The sequence below is a fragment of the Salmo salar genome, chromosome 20, assembly GCF_965601325.2.
Source record: "Salmo salar chromosome 20, fSalSal1, whole genome shotgun sequence".
Taxonomy (NCBI): Eukaryota; Metazoa; Chordata; class Actinopteri; order Salmoniformes; family Salmonidae; genus Salmo; species Salmo salar.
The window spans coordinates 26,426,855-26,447,484 of NC_138310.1; the positions used below are offsets into that span (position 1 = coordinate 26,426,855).

Here is a 20,630-nt window from a genome sequence, read left to right on the forward strand (position 1 = left end):
GGTGCAATAATTGAATAACATGGATTTCTACACGTGTCCGTCGTCCTGCCTCTCCCATCTCCTCATTGGTTTATAGAAGCAGGTACCCACGTGCCATCTCCTCATTGGTTATACCCACATGGGTGATTGAAAGACAAACTGTTTTGCCGGTCGTTGTGGTAATACTATGAAGGTTTAGATGCGATCACCAAATAAGTTCAAAGATGAAAAAGCCTGGAAGGAGGAGAGATGACTAGAAACGATTCGGTTGGCCGTTTTATGTGTGGATTAATTGTCGGAGTAGAGGACCTTGTGCATTTCTGGTAAAATAACAACTCAATGTTTATATCCCAGGACAAATTAGCTAGCAACAGCAAGCTAGCTAAATAGGACAAATTAGCTAGCAAGTGCAAGCTAACTAGCTAAATTGCCATAGATGTTTAATGCTTTTCGACCTGTCCCCAAATTAATGTCATTGGTTCAGAGTTTGTTTTTATATTTTAACCTGAGTGTAGTGATCGCGTTTGGTGTAGGGGAACAAAATACATTTATGCACAATAGCGCATGCCCGCAGCCGGTTTGGGTTCCGTGTAATGATTGTTTGACAAATAGTGCTTCCCACAACGCAGTTGATGGCTGCAGCATGGTGCAGTTGGTGAGAAGCAACTTGAAGGCGATCTCATCCAAAACTGCATGACCTGATCACATAATTTGTGTAAAGTTAATGCAGTAGACATTTAGTCACAAGTCAAACAATGTTTAGACTCATAATTCAACACACTTTGAAAGACGTTGGTCAACTCTTGACAAAAGTGATCCGCTGGAAAGCGCCCAATATCACAGCACTGGCAAACCATGGTTGACCAACATGGCTGACCGTTATCCCATCGTAAGAAGGTTCATGAACATTCTAGTATTCTAATTCTATGGGGTCATCAGACAGGCAGCTGATGCCACGTCATCACGTCACGTCGGCCAACCAAGTGAACCTGCCAAGGTAAGTCGTTTTCTTGCTAGCTATCAAAAGGTGTTAGCTATAGTTACTAAAATCGAAGAACCCAACTATTTGGGTTTTGGTTATGCGTCATTAAAATGTTTGCATGATATATAAGTATTTAATTTGTCTAGCCTTTTGGAGCCTTCTCGAACTAGCTAGTTAACGTTAGCACAACAAATTAGCTACCAGCTGTGAACTCACCATGTCATTTCTTGGTTAGCTAACTAACCTAGTTAGCTTTACTCAGAGTCTGTATTTAATGTATTAGATGACTAGGTTTTGAATTTGGGCTAACTTAAACTTTATAGCTGGAGTAGTGGTAACGTTAGGACAACTGCTGAAGTGCGACACATTCTATTTTACCAGGAATATGACTACTTTAATGAACAATATATTTTTTTTGCAAAGTAAGGAATATGTTTTATTTTACTGTCAGAAAAGACGTCTGAATCAGTTAGTTTGTTTTAACAACGCGTGTATTTACATATTTAAACTGCTAGGTTGAACAAAAACACTCCGCGGGAAGCCAGAAGTTAAATGCAATTAAATTTCAACATACTGTGCCTGTGGACAGGACGGTTGGTCATTTTGACGAAGACAAAATATCTAAGAACCAGTGGTTGTGCTCGATTAAATGGCATCATGTTAGATATTTTATGAATCATTTACTGGTAATATTTATTGTGAAAAAGGTTTATCTAGTTACTTGATCATCGTTATATTACTCGGGGTTAGGATTGGATCTAAATTAACATTACAACAATTTAGGATATTCAACAAACAGAATTACAACCGGACAGTTAACCTGTTGGGGCTCGGGGGCAGTATTGAGACATTTTGAAAAAAATATGTGCCCATTTTTAACTGCCTCCTACACCAACTCAGAAGCTAGGATATGCATATTATTAACACATTCGGATAGAAAACACTCTGAATTGTGGAGGACCACATTTTTAAGGGGGGGATTTGACTCCAACTGCAACTATGCTATGTAACAAATCCATGTATTTCCACTACTGCGTTTGTATTTACTTAATGTATGTTTGTCTAGGAGTTGTTCAAAACAGTTAAACAATTGTTTGCTATGTCACCAGGTGGGAGTAAAAGAGTGCTGAAGTATGGCGGCGGAGCAGCAAAGAGGGATCCGAGTCACTCAAGCAGAGCTTCTCTGCAAGGATGCGTGTGGCTATTATGGCAACCCTGCATGGCAGGGCTTTTGCTCCAAGTGCTGGCGAGAACGAACCCGCAAAGCAGAGGCGGACAGGCAGGAGACTGGGTAATGGTTTTATTGTCGTTCATAAATATTGGCAAAACAAGTCCACCAGAGACCGATCCGGTCTTTTGATCAGGGAAATATTCAAAAGTTTCCTTTTTGTTGTTCCCTGCTGTCAGGCCCCACAATGATGCAGGTTCTCCCCTCACCTTTTCTAAATTTGAGGAGAAGAAGAATATGGAGAAGGGTCGCAAAGTGAATACGATGAGGAGGCTCTTCTGGGGTGGACCGTCCCCTCCTAAACGCCCAGGTGATTCCCTCTGCACTTCCTCTCAGTTCAGTCATTAAAAAATGTTATGTCATTTCCACAACTGTATGAGTATTTTAATGTGAATTTTTTTTGTAGGATTATGCTATAATCTGAAGTGATACGAAACAAAAACATGTTTGGCTAATGCCGTAATAGCTGATCTTATGAGACCCCTTATACTCTTTCAGAGTCTTCAGAGGGCCAGGTGGCTACATTAAAAGCCTATCAGAGCATTGAGCCAGGGGATTTTACCAGCTTCCTGAAGCTGCTGAGGAACCCATCCTCTCAACGTCTGCAGTCCCGTTGCACTGCTTTCCTCAACACCATGGAGGCTTACCACGTAATGTGCTTCCTTCCTCTTTATCTCCACTCTTATCTCTGCAATTACTTTTCTCTTTCAACTTGTTTTTACGGCCCTCTCAACTGCCTTTTCCAATTGTCAAGTTCAGATTCCTTTCCATTGCCTGCTTCTTGTGCTGCTTTTCTTTTATCTTGATATTTGAAGTTCGAATAAAGCCTCTTAATTCATATTCTTGTTATATTTTCTTTCCTGCTGCAGGGCCTGCCAGTGCAGAAGCAATCTGACCTTGTTCAAGACTTTTACCAGAACATCGCTGTGCATTTCAGTAGTGAGTCATTTGTGAGCTGCTGTGTGGGTTCCCATTTTATGTTAATTATTGTGGGCCTATGTTTGTTCACTTAACATATAGACAATAATTTTGTTTGTCCTTGAATATCAGTCTCATTACACAACATATTGCACTGAACACTTCACTCTACCCTATTCCCCAACTTCACATACTTGTTCACTGTGTCTGCTGTATTGGTAGGTCTTTCAGAGGTTCAGGTCTCTCAGATGATGGAGCACATGGAGAAGCTGATCATGACGCGTCTGCACAAGTGGGTGTTCTGCCATGACAGCTGTGACGATGAAGTGAAAGACTTGGCACTCCAGAGGAGGATACGGTCAGACTGCCATGCATAACCTTGTCTAACATTATTACCAAACCCCCTCCCTGTACTATAGGTCTCGGTGATGCTAGATAAACTATCTTAGCAATGTTAATGACTAGTATTGTGATTCAACTTAGTTCACCATTGTTTTTAATTTGAATTGAACTTCGACAGGTCCTTAAACTGGGTCACCCCCCACATGCTGAGGGTGCCTTTCCCTGACGAGAGGGCTGAGGTTGTCAGCGATCCCTTTCTGCCTGCTATAACAGGTGACTTATTTTAAAGGAAGACGGTGTTCCTTTATTTGGATAAAAGATGACAACAGCAACACTGAAATGTCATTATGAAGAAAGCCAAATGACTAAATTAGTTTGACTAAAACATTTCCAGACCTTTTCAAATTCTACCTGTGGACTAACTGTTACACTCACAATCCCCAGCCATAATCGAGATGGATGCCAAGCGAGCGCCACAGGACAAGCTTACATGCGTATGTAAGTGCAGTCAGAATGTCTTCCAGGCTCTCTCCTCTTCCAATAGTGAGCCAGCAAATGCTGACGACTACCTGTCTGGCCTGATTTACGTAGTACTAAAGGCCAACCCACCCCGGCTTCACTCCAACATGCAGTATGTGATCCGCTTCGGCCTCCCTCACAGCCTGATGGCAGGAGAGAGTGGCTACTACTTCACCAATTTGGTGAGCTAATATGTACATGCGTACTGTACACTAGTTGATTGTACATAGTCATGAATGACTTGTGCTGAGATTACTACAGTCTGTTTTTGGTAATGTTATCATTTTGTTTTAATGTAGTGTTGCGCAGTGGCCTTCATTGAGAAGCTGGATGGGCCAGCACTCAACCTTAGCCCAGAGGAGTTTGAGGGGTACATGCAGGGTCGCCGTGCTCCCTCAAAGAGGGGCAGTGAGAGGCAAAAGATGGCCAGGGAGACGCAAGACCAACTAGAGGACCTGAAGGGTCGACAGGAGAAGGTGGACCAAGGAATAAATGCCCTCAAAGAGCAGCTACAGCATTGGGTACAGTCGGTCAAGGCACAGATAGATGAGGTGACATCCCAGTCTGCTCTGGCACAAGAAGAAATTAAAGCCCAGTCAGAGTTTTTGCAAAGCCATTCTGTCTCTACTATAACACAGGCAGATGTCAAAGACCAGTCAGTGCTGTTGCTAGATGGTCAAGAGTCCAACAACAACACTTGTCTAACAGAGGCAGAGTGATAGCCATATTAAGACTCAGGTACAGTGGGCAACCTTTTTACCCTGGTTCTTCATGCTTGTGAGCTTTGTGTGGTAAATATTAGTGAGTTGCAGGTGATCGGCTAAAATACGTATTTATGTAGGACTATAGGAAGTAGCATAATTGATAACAGAGGAGGTACCAAATAAGGGCATACATTTTTGTTTCGGTGGGATCCTCAAAGAAAAACAGACCTCAACATTCCTTGATGCCAACTTTGCACACCAAAAGCACAACCTGATGACAAATGCCGATCTTGAAACCATTGTTAACACAAGCAATTATTTTTGCTATTTGGTTTAACAGGTCACAAAGTGCTGTCATCTGTTTACATTCTTGACTTTGTTTAACGTTTCTACGGTTCTTATTTGTTTGTACATTACTCTCGTATCTACAAGAAATGTGTTCTTATATGCTGTCAGAGAAAAGCTATGTCTTGCACCCTGAAGTTTGTTAAATATCAGGACAGTAGGACAATTATTTTTGTAATTTAGCACTTACTGGGGTAGTGAGCAGACTTACTATTGATTGCTCCTATCATATTTCTTAGATTACTCAATTAAGATAAACCCAAGTGCCTATGCAAAAACTAGTAATGAAGATTGTGAATAAAATGTGAAACCTGTTATTGTAGAACCCTGTAAAGTAGAGGTGGCTCAGTCAAAGTAGAATACTTTATTTGAATGTTTGATTATGGATTACGTCTTACTTTCCAATATTAGACTGTTGAAGGTACAGTTACAATCCCTTGCATATACCTGTTCTTGTTTAAAAGCTGATTCCTTTCCATGTAATCGTTCTACTCATTAATAGCACTAACTTTTGTGAAGAACCTTGTTTACATGTTTTAAATAAAGTTTCTGAAGATCATGAAGAAATATTGTTAGTGAATGTACAGCAGAACCTCTAATTAAAGAAAAAGCATAAGGAAAGTGGACTTTATTTTTGTTCTGTATCCATGGAAACATTTTTGCTTTTACCAAGAAGCTGATTTTCTTGTAAATACGTTTTGATGTTTATTAGGCAATTTAGCTCTGCCCTCTGTCTCGAATTGAAAACAGTATTTATTTTTTTACGATTCTTTGCAACACATAGAAACCGGAAATAGTGACTGCACCTAAGAATTTTTACTTCGCGCTTTCTGGGACTTATTTGCTATTCACCGACTCGTAGTTGTAGTTCTTTCCGGACGAGAGAGGATCATAAAGATGACTAAGGAAAACAATGGAAATTAAAGTATATGGAAGAACAAATTAAAGCTTACTACGACGTTTTGGGAGATGTAAGTTGGTACGTTTACATTGTGGACCAGCTAACGTTAGCGAGCTCAAATTAGGTTATTTTTCTAATATGTTGTATGTCAGTCAATGTTGATTTTATTCAGTCTGTCATAACAGTCAGTGTTGGAAAAAAGTACCCAATTGTCGTACTTGAGTAAAAGTGTGTGTATGTGTATATATTATATATATATATATATATATATATATATACCCTAATGGAAAGTTACTCAAGTAAGTCACCCAGTGAAATACTACTTGGTAAAAGTCAAAGTATTTGGTTTGAAATATACTTAAGTATCAAAAGTAAATGTTATTGCTAAAATATACACTGCTCAAAAAAATAAAGGGAACACTTAAACAACACAATGTAACTCCATGTCAATCACACTTCTGTGAAATCAAACTGTCCACTTAGGAAGCAACACTGATTGACAATAAATTTCACATGCTGTTGTGCAAATGGAATAGACAACAGGTGGAAATTATAGGCAATTAGCAAGACACCCCCCAATAAAGGAGTGGTTCTGCAGGTGGGGACCACAGACCACTTCTCAGTTCCTATGCTTCCTGGCTGATGTTTTGGTCACTTTTGAATGCTGGCGGTGCTTTCACTCTAGTGGTAGCATGAGACAGAGTCTACAACCCACACAAGTGGCTCAGGTAGTGCAGCTCATCCAGGATGGCACATCAATGCGAGCTGTGGCAAGAAGGTTTGCTGTGTCTGTCAGCGTAGTGTCCAGAGCATGGAGGCGCTACCAGGAGACAGGCCAGTACATCAGGAGATGTGGAGGAGGGCAACAACCCAGCAGCAGGACCGCTACCTCCGCCTTTGTGCAAGGAGGAGCAGGAGAAGCACTGCCAGAGCCCTGCAAAATGACCTCCAGCAGGCCACAAATGTGCATGTGTCTGCTCAAACGGTCAGAAACAGACTCCATGAGGGTGGTATGAGGGCCCGACGTCCACAGGTGGGGGTTGTGCTTACAGCCCAACACCGTGCAGGACGTTTGGCATTTGCCAGAGAACACCAAGATTGGCAAATTCGCCACTGGCGCCCTGTGCTCTTCACAGATGAAAGCAGGTTCACACTGAGCACATGTGACAGACGTGACAGAGTCTGGAGACGCCGTGGAGAACGTTCTGCTGCCTGCAACATCCTCCAGCATGACCGGTTTGGCGGTGGGTCAGTCATGGTGTGGGGTGGCATTTCTTTGGGGGGCCGCACAGCCCTCCATGTGCTCGCCAGAGGTAGCCTGACTGCCATTAGGTACCGAGATGAGATCCTCAGACCCCTTGTGAGACCATATGCTGGTGCGGTTGGCCCTGGGTTCCTCCTAATGCAAGACAATGCTAGACCTCGTGGCTGGAGTGTGTCAGCAGTTCCTGCAAGAGGAAGGCATTGATGCTACGGACTGGCCCGCCCGTTCCCCAGACCTGAATCCAATTGAGCACATCTCGGACATCATGTCTTGCTCCATCCACCAACGTCACGTTGCACCACAGACTGTCCAGGAGTTGGTGGATGCTTTAGTCCAGGTCTGGGAGGAGATCCCTCAGGAGACCATCCGCCACCTCATCAGGAGCATGCCCAGGCGTTGTAGGGAGGTCATACAGGCACGTGGAGGCCACACACACTACTGAGCCTCATTTTGACTTGTTTTAAGGACATTACATCAAAGTTGGATCAGCCTGTAGTGTGGTTTTCCACTTTCATTTTGAGTGTGACTCCAAATCCAGACCTCCATGGGTTGATAAATTGGATTTCCATTGATTATTTTTGTGTGATTTTGTTGTCAGCACATTCAACTATGTAAAGAAAAAAGTATTTAATAAGATTATTTATTTCATTCAGATCTAGGATGTGTTGTTTAAGTGTTCCCTTTATTTTTTGAGCAGTATTCTTCAGTGTCAAACGTATAAATAATTTCAAATTCGTTATATTAAGCAAAGCAGGCAGCACCATTTAATTGTTTTTAAAATGTATGGAAAGCCAGGGGCACACTCCAATGCTCAGCCATAATTTACAAAATATATATTTGTGTACGTTTGTGATCAGAGGCCAAAGGGATGACCATGTGTTATCTTGGCAAGTGTGTGAATTGGACCATTTTCCTGTCCTGCTAAGCATTCAAAATGTAACATACTTTTGGGTGTCCGGTGAAATGTATGGAGTAAGAAGTATATCATTTTCTTTAGGAATGTAGTGAAGTAAAAGTTGTCAAAAATATAAATAGTAAAGTACAGATACCCCAAAAAACTACTTAAGTACTTTACACCACTGTCAGCAGTAGTGGGGGAAAGTACTAAGTTGTCATACTTAAGTAAAGATACTTTATTAGAAAATGGCTCAAGTGAAAGTCACCCAGTAAAATACTACTTGAATAAAAGTATCTGGTTTTAAATGTACTTAGGTACAGCGGTGGGAAAATTACTCAATTGTCATACTTGACAAAGTAAAGTAATTACTTATATTAAGCAAACCAGACCACATGATATTCTTGTTTTTTAAATTTACGGTCAGCTAGGAGCACTCTCCAACGTTCGGACATCATTTACATACACAGTATTTGTGCTTAGTGAGTCCGCCAGATCAGAGCCAGTGGGATGATATTGATGTGTGTGAATTGAACCATATTGCTCTCCTGCCTGGGTGTTCAAAATTTAACGAGTACTTTTTGGTGTCAGGGAAAATGTATGGGAGTAAAATATACATATTTTCTTTAGATAGGTAGTGGAGTAAAAGTAAAAGTTGTCAAAAATATAAGTTGTAAAGTACAGTTACCGAAAACATGACTTAAGAAGTACGTCAAAGTATTTTTACTTTGTTACTTTACATCACTGCTTATCTAACGTTACAAACAACGTGCATGCGTGTTGTGGGGCTATAATATTGTTGCTGCTATGTTGTTGTCTTAGGTCTCTCTTTATGTAGTGTTGTGGTGTCTTTTTTGTCGTGATGTGTGTTTTGTCCTATATTTTATTTTTAATCCCAGTCCCTGTCCCCGCAGTAGGCCTTTTGGTAGGCTGTTATTGTAAATAGAAATGTGTTCTTAACTGTCTTGCCTAATTAAGTAAAGGTTAAAAAACATCTATTCTGCAAGAAATATGTTTTCCATTCATTAATCATTTGTGTGTTCTCTTTTAGCAAGGCGTTGGAATGGAAGGTCCTCTCGTTGATGCAGAGGGCTTCCCTCGCGCAGATGTTAATGTGTACCAGATCAGAACAGCAAAGCACAGTATTTCTTGTAAGAGAGCTTGGAGTACTGCTGTTCAATATAAAATGTTTTGACTGACATATTACTTGACAACAGTTAGACAACCAATTTACAGTGATGTAGTACATTGCTTCTAGCATGTGTAAAGGGTTCCCTTGCTCACGTGCTACTGCCTACTGGATTTTCTCTGCTTACTATGACCACCTTGTCAACGTGGCAGGTATACAGAATTATCACAAAGCCATCATGGTGGAAATTGAGATGGCCCTACACAGGCTGCATGCTCGAGAGAAGGCAAAGCGGGACCAGGACCAGGCAGAGTCCCAGGCTGAGTCCATGGAGCAGGAGGTCACCCTGCCCTCTCCCTTCGCTCGTGCGGATGCTGTCTCACAAGGCTCCCCTGCCTGTCAGGCTGTGAGTGTTTACAGTGCCTAGATTGACCTAAAACATATATATACTTTTTTTTTACGACACTGGCATGGGTATTTACTTAGTGTGTTTGTTTGGGGTATTTAAGGGTGGTTTTGTTTTCAGTTGTGAGAAATGTATGTTTCTTCCCCATAGTTAGTGATGGTATCATAGCGTTTGGATCCGTCAACGCAAGGAACTTCCAGAACCTGCAGAATATTGCCTCGGTGGTTCAGCATAGTGAAGGGGTATGTTACAGTCTGATCAAAATAATCTTGTTATAACCACTTTTATTTTATTGTTCATATGCCAAATGGCCTAATCATTATCATATGAAATGCAGTCACTACAGTGATAACTTACCAGGCATGACATGTTGTCTTTCCATTTTCTCCGTAGAAACCATTAAGCGTTACAGTGATTCGAAATGGCCAGAAAACCCAAACGGGCCTTACCCCACTGCAGTGGTCAGGGAGAGGTTTACTGGGTTGAGTTTCCTACCTATTGAGATGGATATTAGACTGATTTCTATTTGTAGTTCACATTTGATAGCATGGATGTTAAAATACATGCCATGCCAAGATGCATATATATCTAAGAGAGATTGACTATTGACTTCTTGTTAATTGTTTTTCCAACAGATGCAACATTGTGCCCATCCAAAAATGATAAGGACAATGTGACCAGCAGGATCATATAGGGACATCTTTGGGTAAACCTTACCACTAGCTCTGCTTTGGTATGCCACTGGGTGGCAATGAGTTAATTACATTTTTGAGCCCATAGATTAGAAGACTGCCATTTTCAACTGATTTAATGTTAATTTCATGTTCTAATAAAAGTATTGTTTAAGGTTATTTTCTGTGTGAGTTTACATTTGCTTTCATTGTGAAAATGGTTTTCTTCAGATGACATTCCCCTTTGCCAAACTCTTCACCTGAAGAAACATGTTACAACAAATTAATTGCCAAAATATGAAAAAGTGTTAATCAGTCTTGGTCTTGCAGGTTTTTCCTTGCAATTACTTTTTGATATTAGACATTTACAATTTGCATGTGAGAAGCCCCAGACATCTGTCTGGCTCGTGTTTGCTCTGGCCACTCCATTCTCTGTACAGCAAGCGTATCCAGGCAACAAGATGCTTTCATACTAGACAGTGCTGTAGGTTCATGCGTTTCTGAAGTGAGTATTTTGCTGTTCAACTACAACTGTCGATGAAATATTTAGCTAAAACAGGGAATTTATAGTTTACATTGTTTATTCGTCTTATTTCTTCGTTGTGAAACAACTTGCTGCACCTCTCTAAAGAAGCAGTCCACTTGCTAATAGCTAGCTAGTTAGTTTATGCTAGCTAGGCAATTTATTATTGAACACTGTCATACCTTGCTAACGTTAGTAGAAGTAGGAACCTAAGTAGGTTTCAAATTAGACTTGCAGAAAATAGCTATTAAACATAGCTAGATTGGGGGCGTAATACATTTAGATATTTTTCATCAACAAACTGACAACTAAGCACATTGTGCTCCAATCGTTTTTTTTTTTGTTGCTAGCTACTGCCCTCATGGTACCCATCCATTTCAAATTGCATTTGTCTATTCTCTGAAAATACACCAGGCCTGTGATGAGTTGAGTCATGTCAGGTATTGGAACCGAGAGCATTGACCCCTTGCCTAGCCCTCCAGAGGAGCAGCAGGCCACAACTGGCCTCGACAAGGATGAAGGGGATCTGCATCAGAGAAAAGAGGAGGATAGTAAAGGGGAGGGTGAAATGAGTGACCGTGGCAGTGGACAGAATGGGGAACCCAAGACAGATGATCAGAATCCAACTGTCTCTCAAGTCTACACAGCCACTAAAATGACACTGTTACCGAAGTCCCCTCATGTAAAAACCCACGCACTGGTAAATGAAATTAGATTTTTATCATACACATTTTTATTCAACTATATATCTAAGAAAAAAAGCACAATATTTGAAAAATGTAATGTGTTTGGTGACAGACACTGGAGTGGGCCTTTGGGATGAACAGGGCTCTTCCTGTCTTCAGCCTTCAGGACCAGGATCAGCTGGTGATCCTGTATGGTGGCACCAATGTAGCCGTCATGTACGACCAAACATCAAATTCACAACACGTCCTTCAGGTAAGGCCCAGCAGTTGCCAAAATGCACTCAGAAAGGTCAGAAGTTGGCAAAAGCCTGTGGTTATAGGGAGTGAGTGCTATGTCTATGCTGTTAGGAATGCCAGTGTTCAATGGCAAAGGTAAAGCCAATAATAACTGTTCAAGGCAAATAGTATTGACATAAACTTGAAGGTCACCTTCCACAGGGTCACAGCAGCCCCATTTCGTGTTTGTGTGTGAGTGAGGACAGGCGCTGGCTGGTGACAGCAGACCGAGGACAGGAAAGTCTGGTGATCATTTGGGACTCCTTTTCAGGGTAGAACAATATTCTAACAGTACATTTATATTTTTGATGTATCTGTTTCAATTTGTTATTCTGAAATAGTGGTTGTTTGGCTTATGTTTCAGGATTCCTGTGCGGACATTATTTGACAGTCACCCTGAGGGCGGTGTTGCAGTTTTGGCACTGTCAAAGGACTCCAAATACCTGGTTACAGTTGGAGCTGGAGATGTTCAGGTAAGCTCAGTGTTGGGGAAGCTACAATGGAAATATAGTTTACCAAACTACCAATTACTTCACACTGGAAGAAGTTAAGCTACACAAAGCTACCCTAAAGAAAAATATAGTTTACTTAACTAAAGTTACTTTTAAAAAGTAGTTCACTAAATGCAAACTACTTTGTGAAAAAGTATGATAGCTAAATCTAAAACCTCTTTAAAATAGCATGCCTGCCAAAGTTAGTATTTATTTTCAGTAATTCCAATTACCTCACTGAAGACATTTCTTAAAAACGTATACTCGGTCATAACAGACTTTATATGGGCAAATACATTTCATAGAATAAAAAGGAAAGTTTTACATCTTCCTAAGTCTGAGGGTTTTAACCTTCCAGACTTGGAATTGTATCAACTCGCCACCCAAGGCTTTTACTTGCAACATATAGTTAAACGTACTGAAGAGGAGCAATGGGTACATATTGAAGATGTGCATGCTCATCCCCAGAATCTTTTTACGTGTCTATTTTCAAAGTATAAAGCTAAGAATATTAACAACTTCATAGTTAAGAACACTATAAAAGTATGGGAGAAAATGAAATGGATTCTACAAAAAACAATATCCCACCCTAAAAACACACCCTTATGGAACAGTCCTTGGATAGCTTTTCAGAGTTAATCGACGAATTGGGCTATATGGAAAACTAAAGTCATGGAAACCGTCAATGACTTGGTAACAGGAAATAAATGTATTTCCATGACAGAATTAAATACATTTTGGACTGACCAATGTAGATAGTATCATATACACACAACTTAAAAGTTACATATCATGAAATGTCGATTTGAAATATTTTGGACATCAGAGCAACCTTCAGGGAATCTTATTTGAGTCAGAAAAGGATGTTCATATGATAGGGAATATATACCAAACCTTTGCAGAGAGCATATCCAACTAACAATCTCTTAGAAAAAAATATAAACTACTGGAACCAAGTTCTAAAAAGAGTTGATGTTGACACAAGATGGAGGGAAAGTTGGAGCATAACTAATGAAATTACAGTTAATGAAAATGTATGCATAATCCACTACAAACTAATGTATAGAATTTATTATATAAGAGACAAAATTCACAAATTCTACAGCACAAGGGCAGAGTCATGTCTCAAGTGTAAAACTAATAATGACTCAATAATCCATGCTTTCTGGGAATGCTATAAAGTCCAGAAGTTGTAGGCGGAGCTAGAAATTGGGCTGTCAGAAGTATTACAATGTAAACTTACTTTTAATCCATCTGTCTGCATATTTCCAGACATGGCATATGGGGGTGTAGTTAGATAGAATAATGTGTAATTCAACTGAGCCAGCTGAGCTGCTCTTTTTTTTAAGGCCCGTGTTAAAGTTGAGGGGAAACATAAATTGTGAAATCTACCAGTGCTTTTTTGAATGTTTGGATGAGTGCGTGTCCCAATTTATAATGTTTAGGTTAGAGGTCGACCGATTCATCGGCATGGCCGATTTAATTAGGGCCGATTTCAAGTTTTCATAACAATCGGTAATCTGCATTTTTGGACGCCGATTATGGCCGATTACATTGCAATCCACGAGGAGACTGCGTAGCAGGCTGACCACCTGTTACGCGAGTGCAGCAAGGAGCCAAGGTAAGTTGCTAGCTAGCATTAAACTTATCTTATAAAAAACAATCAATCTTAACATAATCACTAGTTAACTACACATGGTTGATGATATTACTAGTTTAACTAGCTTGTCCAGAATTACATATAATCAATGTGGTGCCTTTATCATCGAATCACAGCACATCAATGCGGTGCCTTTATAATTTATCATCGAATCACAGCCAACTTCGCCAAACGGGTGATGATTTAACAAAAGTGCATTCGCGAAAAAAGCACAATTGTTGCACCAATGTACCTAACCATAAACATCAATGCCTTTCTTAAAATACACAAGTATATATTTTTTTAAACCTGCATATTTAGTTAAAATAAATGTATGTTAGCAGGCAATATTAACTAGGGAAATTGTGTCACTTCTCTTGCGTTCAGTGCAAGCAGAGTCAGGGTATATGCAGCAGTTTGTGCCGCCTGGCTCGTTGCGAAGTCTGTGAAGACCATTTCTTCCTAACAAAGACCGTAATTAATTTGCCAGAATTTTACATAATTATGACTTAACATTGAAGTTTGTGCAATGTAACAGGAATATTTAGACCTAGGGTTGCCACCCGTTCGATAAAATACAGAACGGTCCCGTATTTCACTGAAAGAATTAACGTTTTGTTTTTCGAAATTATAGTTTCTGGATTTGACCATATTATTGACCTAAGGCTCGTATTTCTGTGTGTTTATTATATTATAATTAAGTCTATGATTTGATATTTGATAGAGCAGTCTGACTGAGCGGTGGTGGGCAGCAGCAGGCTCGTAAGCATTCATTCAAACAGCCCTTTCCTGCGTTTGCCAGCAGCTCTTAGCAATGCTTGAAGCACAGCGCTGTTTATGACTTCAAGCCTATCAACTCCCGAGATTAGGCTGGCAATACTATAGTGCCTATAAGAACATCCAATAGTCAAAGGTATATGAAATACATAGTACAGAGAGAAATAGTCCTATAATAACTACAACCTAAACCTTCTTAACTGGGAATATTGAAGACTCATGTTAAAAGGAACCACCAGCTTTCATATGTTCTCATGTTCTGAGCAAGGAACTTAAACGTTAGCTTTTTTACATGGCACATATTGCACTTTTACTTTCTTCTCCAACACTGTGTTTTTGCATTATTTAAACCAAATTGAACATGTTTCATTATTTATTTGAGACTAAATTGATTTTATTGATGTATTATATTAAGGTAAAATAAGTGTTCATTCAGTATTGTTGTAATTGTCATTATTACAAATATATATATAAAAATGTGCCGAATTAATCGGTATCGGCTGTTTTTGGACCACCAATAATCGGTATCGGCGTTGAAAAATCATAATCGGCCGACCTCTAGTTTAGGTGTATGTTGTTAATTGAACTTAAACACACAAACAGTGGACAGGACTTTCTGATCTGTTCACAGCGAGTTTGTATATGGGACTGGACAAATGAGACAGAGGATCCATTGTGTGTAACTGACCTCAACCAGGAGTATGGTTTTCAGGTAAGCTTTTATGGTCTCACTATATTTAAGATGGTGTATATAATTGAATACATTCATATGATAATATCTGCAGTAATGTATGACTTTACAACATGTTCTGATTTAAATTCCTTTTCAGAATCACATCATTTTTAATCCCAACGACATCACTCAGCTGCTCAGCAACAGTGAGAGCCAAGTCTTATTTTACACCAGGGCAAGTACCACAGTTTTGTTTTGCTCTGGGTTTAACACTGCTACAGTTATCAGCTAGCGTTACAGTATATGATTGTCAGTTATTTATTTCAGGACAAGCAACACCTTGATTATATTGCCCCAGAGCTCTTAGACAAGGTAAGGACGCTACCTGTTTAGTTGTTTATAGAACCTGTAATCATGTCATTGTAATAATCATGTAATAATCTCACCTTTCACTCTCTGGTGGTTTCACCATCTTTTCAAAGACTTTCAACAAGGTTGTGGGCATGCTGAGCCAGTCTGTGTTCCACTGGAGGGGGCTTCAGGCCCTCTCGGCCACCTCCGCAGGCAACTTGGTGCTGTGGGACATGGTTAGGGCCTCCTCTACCTCAAGACCCCTCGTTAGGAGAGCCGTCAAGCTCATCCCCCTCCAGAAGGACGGCATCACCGTGCTCACTCTGACTGACAGGTGAACATGCAACATTCAAGGTTTCAAACAACGCTGAAACAGGAGCTTTATCTTTCTGCTTGGAGTTCTACTCCCTTACCACTATTGAAGTATTGTTATTTGTATTGCAGCCTGGTATGTGTAGCTGTTGTTCTCTAACTGTTGCTCTCCTTGTATATCCCCATGGTCTTTGATTCCTTAGCTTCATTGTGACTGGTGACACTCTGGGCCATGTAAAATTCTATGATGAGAACTTCAAGCTCATCAGCTGGTACAGTGAATTCAACCTGGACCCAATCACATCAATCTCCTTTTCCAAGGAAGTTCCACCCAACAGCAGCCAGGGATATCTGAAGGACTGCACTCTGGAAGCCAAGATGTTTGTTATCCGGTGAGAATCAGTGTGATGCCAGTTTGTGCCCCAGTGTATGTGTAACGTATTTGCTTTGTTCTCCTTCCCCCTCTAAACCCCCCTCTCGTCTGTAGGAACTTTGTCCTGTCTACAGTCAGCTCGACGGTGGTACATGTGAATGCACAGGGTGGTGTGCTGCAGACGTTGCTGCGCGAGCATTGCGAGGCACTGCATGCTGTGGCTTGTCACCCCCAGCAACCAGTTGTTGCCATGGGTAGCCACAGCGGCATCCTGAAGGTGTGGGACTATGAGCGCAAGGTGTCCATCTGCAGCAGGGTCTTTGAGAAGGAGAGGCATATTCAGTGCATCGCCTATGACCCCCAAGGTGACCCAGCAGAGGCTTTTTTTTGTCTGTTTAATTTCCTATACAGTAAAACTATATTCATACGTAGAAAGATCTCACATTTTCTCAAATTCAAATTGTGGTGTATGGATAACTCCCCTTAGAACATATTATCTGTCTGTGTGTGAGTTGGCTCAGCTTTGACCAGGCTATCTTGTGTGTGTGAACAGTGGCGTAAAAATACTTTAAAGTACTAAAGTATTTTTGGGGGGTATCTGTACTTTACTATTTATACTTTTACTCCACTACATTCCTAAAGAAAATAATGTACTTTTTACTCCATACATTTTTCCTGACACCCAAAAGTACTAGTTACATTTCGAAGGCACAACAGAAAATTTTTCCAATTCCAACAATTATCAAGAGAACATCCCTGGTCATCCCTAATGCCTCTTATATGGCGGATTCACTAAACACAAATGCTTCGTTTGTAAATTATTTCTGAGTGTTGGAGTGTGCCCCTGGCTATCCGTAAAATAATAAAACAAGAAAACACATTCAGTCTGGTTTGCTTAATACAAGGAATGTGAAATGATTTATACTTTTACATTTACTTTTGATACTTAAGTATATTTCAAACCAAATACTTTTAGACTTTTACTCAAGTAGTGTTTTACTGGGTGACTTTTACTTGAGTCATTTTCTATTAAGGTATCTTTACTTTTATTCAAGTATGACAATTGGGTACTTTTTCCACCATTGTGTGTGAATAGGATTTTATTTGGCGGTTGGCTTTGCAAGTGGATCTGTCCATGTACTGGATGCTTGCACATTGCTGAGTGAGGCAGAGGAGCGCTTCAACTTCAGCCAAGACTGCATCACTCACATTACTTTCTCTCCAGACTCCCTCTACCTGGCCACAGCGGTGAGCAGACACACTATGTGGTTCTGGCATTGGGATAGGGAAAGTAACAGGTTTGAGCCCTCTACCTTGAAGCCTTATAATCAAACTGAAGTTGTATTTTCCCCTCCTGTTTTGTTGCTACTGTCAGGATGCTGGAAGAGCGGTGATGGTGTTCTGCTTGTACACCGGTAAGAGCATGCAGCGCTGGAAATACCTGGGGAGACACCACTCCCACTATAAGCCCATCAGGGACCTCCTATTTGGGGTGTACCTGGACAGCACCCAACCCAGACTACTCTCCCTGGGCATGGACCGCAGACTGGTGAGTCCCAATCCCTCACACTTATTTTAGGAGGACTCTGGTTTACTTACATGCCATGTTTCTTCACATGCTGAACCACTAGACATGCTGACTCACTTTGGATAAGTTTGCCTTGGTGTGTGGTGGTGATTGCCCAGGTGGAGTATGACCTGCAGAACAGCAAAGTCAAGGATGAGCTGCTGATCCTGAGCTCTGAGCGCATTGAGCAGAGCGCTGTGCCCACCTGTATGGCCTGGTACCCACCCCTCACCACAGAGGACTTCCTGCTCACCGCCTCGGATCTTTACAAAATGAAGCTTTTCAACAGCACCACCAAAATGTGCAGGTCAGCGGCCAAATAACAGAGTCTGTAAAAGCATGATTAGTACTCTTATTTTTGGTCATCTCTGTGTCATTGGGGTGTAGTATGAAGGCCACAAATGAATACTTCTGGTTTCTCTTGCAGAAAGACACTCCTTGGTCCCACATACGGGTCTCCAGTTGAAAAGATGGCAATGCTTCCATTTTCTAAGGACCATGACCCTAGTGCTCATTACATGGCATACATCACAAAAGACAAGGTAAGTGTTGAGTCACTCCCAATCATATCAAACCACCTTCTCCTAAGTCAGATCAAATATGTCTTCATTTAAGGGCCAGACTTGTGTGTATTTGTTGCCTAATGAAGAGACACTGGTTTCAGTGTAACTTGTCATTGTTCTTTTTCAAGGTGGGTGTCCAGATTCTGCCCATTGATGGGAACCCCCACAAGTCCTCTGCTCTGATCTGCCACCCAACAGGGGTGTCTGCTATGGCCTGCTCCTATGACAGTCGATATGTCTTCACTGCTGGGGGGTCTGACTGCACAGTCCTCTCATGGGAGATTAGTTTAAAGTGAGTAGACCCTTCACTGAATAGACCCTTGAGTTGTCCTGTTGAACTGAATCATTATTTCTTGTTGTGTGATTAGTGCATTAGAAGCTGCTGCATCCCTGGGTGGAAAAGAGCTGATCCCCTTCTACAGCCTCCTGGATGGAGGGAGAGACGGGGAACTCTTTAGAGTAGGTTAAAGTGATATATTTATCATGTAACCATCAATATTCATAACTGTATAGAGTGGGGTACATCAGTTGTTATGGCTGTACAATACTTGTTTGTTCTGACACTTTAATTTTTCTCTTTAGGAAATGGAGGACTTTTTCTATTACTGTCAGCTGCGTAACCAAGGCATTGACTCCATGGAGATGCGACAGGTGTCCACCCGAATCCCCCTAGCAGAGGTCCCCTTTGTCATGAGGGCTCTGGGCTTCTTTCCCACTGAGCAAGAGGTACACAGTCCTCAATGAGGACTAATGTGATGACTAGGCTAATTTGGAAACGATTGATCAATCTATGTCTTTGATCATTTTCTGTTTTCTTACCTGTTTTTCAGTGATAATAACATCTTCAGTTCTAAAAATGAGTTAAGTTCAGTATAGAAAGAGTAATGTTTGTTGATCATGACTCTATCCAGCTGGAGGACATGCAGAACGAAGTCAAGTTCAGCAGGTATGCTGAGTCTGGGAGATATGTGACCGACATAGACCTGGAGGAGTTCATTAAGCTCTACGTCAACCACCGGCCAGCGTTTGGCATCTCTAGGAAGGAACTGCTTCACACCTTCCAGGTCCTGGGTGACTCCAATGTGATGGGAGAGCCTGTGGTGAACAAGAACGAGCTGCTGGAACTCCTCCAGGACAGAGGTGTGCTAGTGTAGCTGCCTGTAAATTGGCATCTTCTTAGTCCCCACACATTTCTGGTTGCTGTGTCTATAATTTTATGCAGGGTAGTGTCAGTATCTACAATTTGCAAGCGTTATGTACTTATGTTCCTTTGTTCTGTGTCAGTAATGGGATTTCATTCTAATAACACGTCAACCCTGTTTTTGCCTCAGGGGAACACATGACTGAAAATGAGCTGGCAGAATGTTTCACCACACTGGTAGGACTAAATCCAGAAGGGGGGGGACCTGAGCTGGGAGCTTTTGAATGTGATGGTATGTATCACCATGTTCAGTTTAGAGTAGTATCTAAAAATCTCGTAATGAGACTGAAATTACACGGTTTTGATAGTCTACCATTAAAACTGTGTGTGTGTGTGTGTGTGTGTGTGGTGTGTGTGTGTGTGTGTGTGTGTGTGTGTGTGTGTGTGTGTGTGTGTGTGTGTGTGTGTGTGTGTGTGTGTTGGACAGATGCAGAAGATGTGTTGGAGAGTGAGATCCCAGAGGAGATTTCCATGGAAACATTTGCAAGTGATATCCTGGGATTCCCCATTTATATTAAAGAGATTCTTCACTCCTCCCAAGAGGGAATGTTGTCCCCCTCAGGATCAGAAGTTGCATAGGAATTACATGTACTGCATGTGCGAGTGTGGGGCTCATTCTATAAAAGACTCATGGGAAGATTGTAGTTCATGAAGCACCCACAAACATGATTGACAGCCGTTTCCTTATGGGTGTAGTTTGATATGACCTTTTATTGGATATAAATAGCTAATAAAGATACATTGAAAACATCAGATGTTATGATATATTAAAAATGTAGAAACATTTAATTGCAAATGTATTTAATTTATTCATCCACTATAATTGTTTACCTTATTGTGTCAAGTAAAAAAGTCTAATTCATCAATAGCCTATGCATTAACTAACTTTCTGGGAGACTTTCAAAATAAAGGCCA

The 20,630-nt window shown here is 40.9% G+C and overlaps 2 protein-coding genes across 6 annotated transcripts; both read left to right on the top strand.

Annotated features, from left to right (window-relative positions):
• Window positions 1–871: 871 nt before the first annotated feature.
• On the top strand, window positions 872–10,463 carry rabx5 (Rab5 GDP/GTP exchange factor). 5 transcript variants are annotated; one of them, XM_082966056.1, is made up of 14 exons: window positions 872–976; window positions 2,071–2,252; window positions 2,369–2,499; window positions 2,688–2,839; window positions 3,059–3,128; window positions 3,330–3,465; window positions 3,628–3,722; window positions 3,894–4,150; window positions 4,268–5,988; window positions 9,129–9,228; window positions 9,419–9,612; window positions 9,763–9,854; window positions 10,006–10,093; window positions 10,248–10,463. In XM_082966056.1, exons 2-9 carry the CDS (start codon window positions 2,095–2,097, stop codon window positions 4,685–4,687), a joined length of 1,419 nt encoding a protein of 472 aa, XP_082822182.1. In that variant the 5' UTR covers window positions 872–976; window positions 2,071–2,094; the 3' UTR covers window positions 4,688–5,988; window positions 9,129–9,228; window positions 9,419–9,612; window positions 9,763–9,854; window positions 10,006–10,093; window positions 10,248–10,463.
• Window positions 10,464–10,682: 219 nt separating this feature from the next.
• Window positions 10,683–20,504, top strand: cfap251 (cilia and flagella associated protein 251). Its single transcript, XM_045703123.1, has 21 exons — window positions 10,683–10,788; window positions 11,221–11,506; window positions 11,605–11,745; window positions 11,931–12,040; window positions 12,133–12,241; window positions 15,307–15,387; window positions 15,506–15,583; window positions 15,676–15,720; window positions 15,831–16,033; window positions 16,215–16,403; window positions 16,499–16,749; window positions 17,481–17,632; window positions 17,760–17,933; window positions 18,071–18,258; window positions 18,379–18,493; window positions 18,643–18,806; window positions 18,883–18,973; window positions 19,097–19,240; window positions 19,426–19,654; window positions 19,846–19,947; window positions 20,143–20,504. The coding sequence occupies exons 2-21, from the start codon at window positions 11,240–11,242 to the stop codon at window positions 20,292–20,294; spliced, it is 2,985 nt and encodes a 994-aa protein (XP_045559079.1). The 5' UTR covers window positions 10,683–10,788; window positions 11,221–11,239; the 3' UTR covers window positions 20,295–20,504.
• Window positions 20,505–20,630: the final 126 nt, after the last annotated feature.

Bases quoted from the DNA above. Each gene is read 5' to 3' on its own strand.
- rabx5 (XM_082966055.1), top strand. From the start codon at position 2,095: ATGGCGGCGGAGCAGCAAAGAGGGATCCGAGTCACTCAAGCAGAGCTT. The intron at 2,253-2,368 runs GTAATGGTTTTA...CCCTGCTGTCAG, and splicing joins GCGGACAGGCAGGAGACTGG to GCCCCACAATGATGCAGGTT. The intron at 3,466-3,627 runs GTCAGACTGCCA...GAACTTCGACAG, and splicing joins GCACTCCAGAGGAGGATACG to GTCCTTAAACTGGGTCACCC.
- cfap251 (XM_045703123.1), top strand. From the start codon at position 11,240: ATGTCAGGTATTGGAACCGAGAGCATTGACCCCTTGCCTAGCCCTCCA. The intron at 12,041-12,132 runs GTAGAACAATAT...CTTATGTTTCAG, and splicing joins ATTTGGGACTCCTTTTCAGG to GATTCCTGTGCGGACATTAT. The intron at 16,404-16,498 runs GTGAGAATCAGT...TCTCGTCTGTAG, and splicing joins GCCAAGATGTTTGTTATCCG to GAACTTTGTCCTGTCTACAG.